The 9536-nt window shown below is 48.0% G+C and overlaps 1 protein-coding gene across 2 annotated transcripts in view; it reads right to left on the bottom strand.

The window, feature by feature from the left end:
- Positions 1-3416: 3416 nt before the first annotated feature.
- HPS5 (HPS5 biogenesis of lysosomal organelles complex 2 subunit 2) overlaps positions 3417-9536 on the bottom strand; it is a 32044-nt gene continuing 25924 nt past the window's right edge. For both annotated transcript variants that reach the window (XM_080908499.1, XM_080908500.1), the window contains 4 exons: positions 9377-9490; positions 7098-7204; positions 5571-5841; positions 3417-4118 (listed from right to left, as the gene is read on the bottom strand). In XM_080908499.1, coding sequence (XP_080764625.1) covers positions 4058-4118; positions 5571-5841; positions 7098-7204; positions 9377-9490 — 553 coding nt within the window. In that variant the 3' untranslated portion in view covers positions 3417-4057. The remainder of the gene's footprint in view (positions 4119-5570; positions 5842-7097; positions 7205-9376; positions 9491-9536) is intronic.

The following is a 9536-nucleotide window of genomic DNA, read 5'->3' as shown; positions in this document are numbered from 1 at the left end:
TCTTAGGTACTGAGATTAAAGGCTGCACCACAATCCCTGGCTCATGGTAAAGCTCATGGTCGTCCTTCTGTAGACATGACTTCATCACCAATCTCCTCCCCTTAGGAGTCCTCCCCATCCCACTGGGCAGGTAAACAGCAGTCATCAACTTGTTTGCCTTGAGCCCTGGGCCCTGCGTTATCCAGCTGATTTGCCAGCAGAGGGCGCACTAAGGACAGGCAGAAGGAGACTCACTGTGTACTTTCTGGATGGTGTTGCTGGAACACCCCAGAGTCCCTCATCCTAGATTTGTAGAAAGAACAAAATCAAAGTCTGCTGCACAGATTCGGTGGTCACCCAGCACGGTTCCCAAGGCATTCAGAGTTACCTATCTTACCTTCCCATGGCTGGCTCTCCCTGCCACAGCAAGGCTAGTGCCCTGTGCAGAGGTTGCTGGAACCCTGACTGTTACTGGGTTTAGCTGCATGCTCAGGCACCAGACACTTGACTGACACCCCAGTGAGGGGTCTCCAGTGTGTTGCCTTTGTCTCATGACTCTAACAAGCTTTACCTTCTGACCAGCGGCCTACAGCCACATGCTTGGGACCCTCATCCTCCTGAGGCTTCCCCAAGTCCTGGCTGCTTGGTCTGCCCTGCAGCTGCTCATGTCCTGTCTGGGATTCCTCCCAGTGTAAGTCCTGTCTGCTTCCTCCCTCCTGTCCCTTCACTAACAGGAGGAGTTTCCAGAGCTACCACTTCCCTTGGTCATTGGGAAGCTGGACCCACAGTGTCTCAGCCACTGATAAGATCTCAGGCACTCAAGATCCCCTTGGGTCTTGTCAGAAGTACAAAAACTCGGTCTCCTCACCAGATCTGCTGTCTCACTTAGGGTCACCTAACTTGTGGGTCCCATGAAAACCAGAAATGTGGGTGACTTAGAACAGAAAGTATTTAGACTGTCCAGCCTGAGAAAACAGATTGATAAGCCAAGAGCAGTTGCCTTTCCCAAGCAGGGGTGCACATGGGGCTTCCTAAAGCACAAAGGACATCCACTGAGCCCCAAGGCACTCCCCAACTCCTTCTGATGGGCTCCACAAGGACGCACACACCCATGAAGTGGGAAAGTTTGCACAGCAGCAGGGTTGGAGATACTGTCGACTCAGACCTGGCTACCTAGATGGCCCGAGGAATGCAGACACTTGACAGTGTTCTTGAGAACGAATCTTACCATGTAGCCCAGGCTGGCATGGAATTCATGGTGATATCCCTGCCTCAGGTCCCTACCTAAGTGTGAAGTTTAGAAGCTTGTGCCACCAAACCCCTCCAACATGAATCTTTAGATTGACACTAAGTAGAGTTGCTTGTGATGGTTTTGACTGGGCAAGTCCTCTGCAGTGAAAACATGGTGGTGCTGAACCTCTTTGAAGAACTACCAAGCAGGCCTTTTACATTTCCTTGCTAGGGCAATCTAGGTGAAGCCCAGATTTACCTGTGACCTTGTTGTAAGAGAGATTTCAATTCTCAATAGAGAACCCAGGAGAGAATCCTGACAGAGTGTGAGCTGGTGGCTTTCGAGGTAAAGGACTTGTCAGAGTCGACTAGGAATCTACCCAGGGATGTCAATGTGCTTAACGCACAGAAGCCCTAGAGGACTCGGCTGAGGTCCAGGGCTGGCATCACCGGACCAGGATTCGAGCCGAGCATCTCCTACCAACATCTCCAAGGTTGTCACTCCTCAGGTCCTGGGTTTACTATAAACTAGCCTAATCATAGGAAGCTTCCAGGGAAACTCGTTCAATTTCCAGTACCAACAATCTGGCTCCAAACCTCCTGGAACTCGAGTTACAGGATATCCTGAGGATCCTTTGTACCCCACAAATCCCGTAACACAGATGCTCATGCAGACAAATTACTCAGCCACGTTAATAGTTAATATGTATCTTAAAAAGAAAAAAAAAACCCACCTACGCTGTCTGTGGCGCATACCTTTCTTTCCAGCACTCCGGACTCAGAGGTAAGTGGGTCTTTTTGAGTGAGGACAAGACCAGCCTGGTCTACAGAGCTAGCTCAGGACAGCCAGAGCCACACAGAGAATCTGTCTCCATAAAGCGGCCCTGCAACAGTACTGTGGACTGAGGAACGGTACAGGATGTAAACAGGTGAAAACAAGTTAAATAAGCCCCGAGCACATCTTCCAAGTCAGGACAGCATCAGAGCTGCGTGGGGTGACAGTCCCGTGGCCAGGCTGACACCAAGCTGCCATTCATGTGCAGAGACTGTCTGCTGGCAGAAAGGAGGGCCTTCAAAAGGCCCTGCACTGCCCCAGCGTGTTGGCAGGAAGTAGTGGGGTTGTCCATTAGTAGTAGCAAGAGATAGAAGGGGAGATGACTGAGGAGAGGAGCCCCGGCAGACAGAGGCCTCATCCAATCTCAGCAGAAGGGAGGCTGGGGAAACAGGAGGAACAGGGACAACAAACAAGGCTTTATACAATGGCAAGTCTCACACGTGTAGGACGTCACCCTGAGTTACTCATTTCAGGGTTCCCTAAACACACTTTCTATTGGTCTGGTTACTGCTAGGGCAGGCAATTATACCCCAAACCCCAACGGGAGCCGATATGACCCATCTACCTGTTCTGCGACTATCACCTCTCACTCACGGACGGTGGGTGAAGGCTGTCACACTCAGTGTGAAAACAAGGTGCCAGGCCCTAGGGTAGAGTTACCTTTTAACCCACAAAAATCGGAAACGTAAGCCCGGAACTTCTCAGAAAGCGACAGTGATATTTGAAAAACACCGCCTCATGTTTAGGCTGTTCAAATGGGAATGTTGGGCTGAAGGGGATTTTCCTTTCTGTTGCCTTGGAAGATAAGTCAGGGTGTTGGCTGGGGACACTGTCTGGGAAAAGCACTGTGGCAGCTGCGGTGGGAAGGACTGCCACACTCCCCTGAGCTCCCACCCTGTGAAGCCTGCCGTGCCCAAGACCACGGGGTAATCGCGTCGAATGTGTGGCTTCTCTGATTTGTTATAAACTGGGAAAAAGAAACAGGTCACTCAGTGTATCCAACACTACCCCACAATGGACTTACCTAATACACCCCTTCAAACTGCTCCCAAATAAGTCTCACGCCCATGTTCTGTGTAAAGAAAACCTTCGTTTATTACCAGTATGATAGTGCAAACCCAGTTGCACGGCTTGACCAGTGAAGTCATTTGTTATCATTTATATTAGTATGTGGCTTTCTCTCACTATGGCTTTTTAAAAGTACATTTAAAAAATGTGTGTGACGGCACACACCCTTAATCTTAACAAGTAGATCCTTAAAGTCGAGACGGCCTGGTGTACCTACACGTTCCAGGCTGAGGGTCACAAATTAAGACCCCGTTTCCACAAAAAAAAAAAAAAAAAAAAAAAAAAAAAGGAAGAAAGGAATGAAGGAAAAAGTGCATGACTCAATAAAAAATAAAAATAAAAGAGAGGAAGAGTGTGTGGATCACCAACTCTTTAACAATTACAGTAACATATTTCCAGGGATTAGTTAATATATAGGTTCAGATTAGAAAATATCAAATAAATACTGAAAGGACACTTTAAACTGAGCTCAGACACAATGGTATTTAAAACTCCACTCTGGGTCTTCAGTGTTCATTACACATGCCATCAAGAATGCTGTCACTGCCCCAGGTCCTAACTCAGAAAACCGTGGCCACTTCACACAAGCTGACAGGAAAAAGCACTGAGCTCCAGGTTAGAGCATTTTCTGTCTTCTGACAAGCTCCGCATCCTCCCATCTGCCAGGAGAAAGCAATTCCCTGACTCACTGTGGGCACAGTAACACCACACAGCAGGGAGCACCTCTGTGTTGCCTCCAGCGAGAGACAGCCCTCTGCCTTCAAAAGCATCTTTGGATGAGAAATTCGAGGTCACAGCCACAAAAGCCAGCCAAGGCGGTGATGGGAATCAGCAGCTGCATGGCACATTCTGGTCACGGCATGGTCTGGGGTGTCCTCTCCTTCTGCAGTAATGCCCTCTGAAGGTTCTAGAGCAGGATTCCACTTGGTCAAGGCAGATGTCATACTAGGCCTGCTGCGACCACAGGAACCTGTCACACTTCTCAAGCATGCCCTGTATCAGCGCCCTGAAACCCCAGAAACAAACACGCAAAGTCAGTGTCCTCAGTCATTCTTAATAGCAAATTAAAAAGTCTGCAAACTTAAGACGATTCAAATACTGGTTCTGTGATCAGATGCTACAGGCTGAAACCAGTACAGAGGGTGGGACATCGAGACTCAGGGAACTAAAACGCTGGTCAAACAATGATGAGGCCTCAGGTTCAATGCCCGGTGTTGGGGGCGCGGGGGGGGGGGAATCAACAGAATGGACCAGCAACCTAGAATGGAAGAAAATATACGCACACCCTGCCCGGTAACAGGTATTTATACTTCAAAAAATGGTGGAGTTCCACACTAAAATATCAACCTGACTGTAAAACGGTCAACGAACTTCTCCAAAGATGATAACCAGTAAGCACAAATGTTCATTCCGCATCAATAGTCATTAAGAAAATGCAAACCAGTTAAGCAGCTCTAATGCAAATTTTTAAACTTTTAAATTTAAGTAAATATTCCCAAGTCCAAAACATTCTGAAAGCTGAAATACTTCTGCTCTCAGGTGTATTAGATATGGGATCATCTAGCTAGCCTGCTCTCAGGTGTATTAGATATGGGATCATCTAGCTAGCCTGCTCTCAGGTGTATTAGATATGGGATCATCTAGCTAGCCTGCTCTCAGGTGTATTAGATATGGGATCATCTAGCTAGCCTGTTCTCAGTCTACTTAGAGAAGGCATCTGGGATGTTCAAACACAACAGAAATAGAATGTGGTTGCCAGGGTATGGGACAGAAGGCCCATCCCATAGTTCACAGAAGAGAACACCGTGGAGATTGGACACACAGGCCTGCAGCTGCTGACCCTCCCATCTCAGTGTCCCCAGGGCTGAGATCACAGGTGTGCCAGCATGCTTGGCTGGCTTCTTTGTTTCCATCAACTACTTTACCACGAATGGAAGAAAAACTGGACACACACATACATACATACACACACACACACACACACAGACACACACACACACACACACACACACACACACACACACACACACACACACCTGCTTTGTTTTGTAACTGTATGTTGAACCTAGGGCTTCATGAATGACAAGTAAGCCTTCTGCTATGGAGTTACAGCCCCAGCCATTTTTCACTAAGTCACCCTGCATGGCTTAGAACTCGTGGCTCTGCTACCTTTGCCATCTATGAAGCCGGAGCTCACAGGCTCAACACCAAAGAACTGAGGCCCACAATACTGAGGCCCTCACACTGACTGACCTGCATCGTACCTGGATCATGATCATTAGTAAACGGCACCTCGGCCTCCTCTTTTACACTGCACTCAGCAGATGTATCTGTTTTCTCATGTGCTAGGGAGTCACCAGACTACGTGATCTCTGCACTCCCGTCTATCTCCCTCTGCAAGCCTGTGAGAGTCCATGTGCCCAGGCATCACAGAGCCTGCAGGGCGGGCTGGTATTACCTCTGCCTTCTCTCGGCAATTCTCAGGATGTCACAGGTTCTGGTAAACTTTTCTGACAATTCAAGGGCCAGACCACACTCCTGTAGCAGTGACCAGGCCTTATCTGGGCCCATGGCCTTAGCTAACAGGAGTGCCACATTCTCCACATTGATGGGGGCAGGCCCGTCACTGAGGCTCCCGTTTAGTGACTCCTGAGGAGCTGGCCTTGTGTTCTTGGTCTGTAGTAGATGTAGGAGAAGCTTCCATTCCTCCAAGGTCTCGGGGATCCACCCTGTACACCAAAACAAGCAACAGCGGGTTGGCCACAAAACACGCAGGCTCCATGCATGAAGCATCGGAACCGTAAGAACACTTAAAGCAAACACACTAAGAACAGTCTCTTCACTTCGGCACAGACCTCCGGAACACACACACACACACACACACACACACCGTCAATCTTGTACCAATCAGGTTAGTAAAGGCCTTAAATATATAAACGGATCATTACTGACAGGCCATGTTAAGTATACTAAGGAAAAGAATGAACTAGAGAACTGAGGGCGTCATCCAGAGCATCTGACAAAGGTTCTGTGACAAAGCAACATCTGAGCAAAAGCTAAAGAACGGGCCAGGCAGAGGGCACATGCTTGCGTCCTGCATGACATCCAAACGTGGAGTGGGGGTAAGCAGCGTAAGAGGATTAGACTTAAGACTCAGGAGACTCGGAAGTCAGTGGTGGCAGATGCTCTGAATCCCAGCACTCAGGGGGCAAATAGATCTCTGAGTTCAAGGACAGCCTGGTCTACTGAGCAAGTTCCAGGGCAACCAGGGATGTTACACAGAGAAGCCCTGTCTCAAACAAAACAAAACAAAACAGCCTAGGGTGCGTACGGCAGCGCAGTAGGAATGATACATCACGTCGGGCCACAGGACCAGCTAACTGTGTGAGCTGTGTATGGGTGCAGTGCAAGGGCTTCAGGGAGGGCACCATACTACTCAACTGTTCTAAGATTTACTTCACTGGGGTGTGTGCGTGCGTGTGTGTGTGTGTGTGTGTATACACATGCATTTTTGTGAAAACATGTGCATGGGTGTCCACAGAGGCCAGAAAGGGAGTTAAGAGTTCCTGGAGCTAGAGCTGTAGGCAAGTATGATCCACCCAACATGGGGTGATGGGAACCGAACTCTGGTCTTCCGCAAGAACATCAAGTGTTCTTTCCTGCTGGGCCACCTTGCCGGTCCGTTTGTTTAAGAATCATTCTGGCAGCTGAAACAAAAAGAGCTTTAAAATGGACAAGCATGAAGGCTCACTATGCAGACATGAGAGTGTCTTTCCCAAGCGTTTGTTGTCTCATTTACAACAGCACATGGAAACATGTTTAAGTGGTTGCTAAATAGGAAAAATGCCATAATACGTCAAAGAGCAGGTAAAGCCCCCACAATTATCACGGTTAGGCAGATGAACACTAGAACGTTCAGACTTTTGCGGAAAGTCGGGAGACACTTCCAGAACGGCACGCTGAGTGAGCCGTGGGGTTTACATACCACTGTCTCCTTCCATCAGGCCTATGTCATCCAGACACACGATGTTGGTGACAGCCTCCCGCCTCCTCTCGAGCTCCAGACAGAGGGTGAGATATCCAGGCCAGAAACTGAAGGGACGGAGGTTGATGAAAGAAGGAAGGACAGTGAGCGTGGGGAACGACACACGTGCTCGTTAAAGCTTACAGTAAACGTCAGTAAAAACTAAAACCCAGGCTTCACCTGCCGTTTGGAGATAAGTCTCTTTTCCATGTATATGGCATTTTGCCTACATATATGTCTGTGCACCATATGCATACCTACTGCCCAAGAAGGGGGTAAAATAGGTACCAGACCCCCTCAAACTGCAGTTTAGACAGTTGTGAGTTGCCATGTGAATGCTGGAAATTGAACCTGGGTCCTCTAGAGAGTACTCTCAATCCCTGAGCCATCGCTCCAGCCCTGAGATTTGTCTCTATAGTATATGTATAAATGTGTGTGTGTGTGTGTGTGTGTGTGTGTGTGTATACACATATATAATGTACATGCCTGGTACCCACAAAGGCCAGAAGAGGGCGTCAGACCCCCTGAGACTGAAATCACATCAGCTGTGAACTGCCGTGTAGATGCTTGAACTCGGGTCTTTTGTAATATAAGGATCGTGGAACACGGCAGGTTATATGGAGGTTAGTGGTGGGAAGTGAACTCTTATAAGCTTAGAGTGTCACCTCTGCCCAACTCTAGTGCTTTAAAGACTTGTTATAAATGTAAAGTTCTATATCTTTCATCTGGGAACTAAGGTGGGGTAGAAACGATTAAGTAAGTATTAATTAAATAATTAGTACAACAAGAATTGAAATTTGGTTGCGCTGAGAATCAAATCTGGATCCTCTGGAAAAGTAGCCAGTGCTCTTAACCCCTGAACCAGCCCCCTGCCTTTTTAAGTTTAAACATTCAAAACAAAATCAGATGTGTCTCCAAATCTCATCTCATGGACTTTTCCTTGGTACTGACCCCGCTCACCAATCCAGCATCCTGTAATGATTAACACAACCCTTTCTGCAGCCTTCGCTCTTTCCTGTATGACACTAGATATAATCTCCAAAGAGATGGCTTTGCAGGTCGGGACACTTGCTCTCCAGCTTGACAACCTGAATTCGATCTCTAGGACCAACTAGAAGACTGTTCTCCGACCCCCACACAGATGACAGGACAAGCCCATGTCCTCTCCCCGCCTGCCACCTGTCAGCCTCATCCCTCAAATCAACGAACACGTGAGTACCACATCGTGGCCACTGCATGGATTCCATCTAAGGGAAAAGGAAGACAAAGGTCCCTCTAAGACACTGATTCCGGCGGAGCAGAAGCCAAGATCAGAGTCAGCGACTAATCCCCGCACCTCTAGGGCTGACTCCCAACCTCACTTCCCCCTGAGCCCTGGAAATCTTTTAGCTACTCTAACTAGCATGAAAATGATATGTAACAACCTGAACACTGGCTGCAGCAACTCTGCAAAGGGAAACAGAGCCCACAAGAGCCATTCTCTCCTTAAATACAAAATACAAGAAAAATCAGAACAGATTTCAAAGGAAGCTCATGTTTACTCTCACTTAACACATCGGGATGAAGAGACAGCTTGGAGTTCAGACTACTAGCTGCTTTTACAGAGGACCGGGGTACCATGTTCAATGCCTATGTCATGGTTTACAACTCTGTAAGACCTGATGCCCACTTCTGCTCATTCATGCAGGCAAAAGACAAGACACAAATAAAAATGTTAGTACTTTTATAAAGCTGCATTTACATTTCAGTATTAAACTGAATGCTTGCATAGTGAAGCATGCAACCGCAGGACTTGAACTAGAGGGTTATTTGTGAATTCCAATCTCCACCCCAGTGTCTACAAACACCCTCACTCACCCACCCCAGTGTCTGTAAACACCCTCACTCACCCACCCCAGTGTCTACAAACACCCTCACTCACCCACCCCAATGTCTACAAACACCCTCACTCACCCACCCCAGTGTCTGTAAACACCCTCACTCACCCACCCCAGTGTCTGTAAACACCCTCACTCACCCACCCCAGTGTCTGTAAACACCCTCAGTCACCCACCCCAGTGTCTGTAAACACCCTCACTCACCCACCCCAGTGTCTGTAAACACCCTCAGTCACCCACCCCAGTGTCTGTAAACACCCTCATTCACCCACCCCAGTGTCTGTAAACACCCTCACTCACCCACCCCAGTGTCTGTAAACACCCTCACTCACCCACACAGTGTTTATAAACTTGCTCACTCACCCGTAAGACCTACAGATGTCAATCATTTTCTCTTTGGTTGTAAAGTCTGCAGGAAGTTTAATCAGAAGAAGAATCAGCTGACTGTAACCCCAAGAGAGCAAGTGTGAGTGGGGCCTATGAGATGAAAACATACAGCCAATTACACAGGAAATAAACCCTA

This window comes from Micromys minutus, assembly GCF_963924665.1.
Source record: "Micromys minutus genome assembly, chromosome: 32".
In the NCBI taxonomy this organism is placed as follows: Eukaryota; Metazoa; Chordata; class Mammalia; order Rodentia; family Muridae; genus Micromys; species Micromys minutus.
The sequence above is the reverse complement of the archived record's forward strand: the minus strand, read 5'-3'. Positions and strand labels throughout refer to the sequence as shown.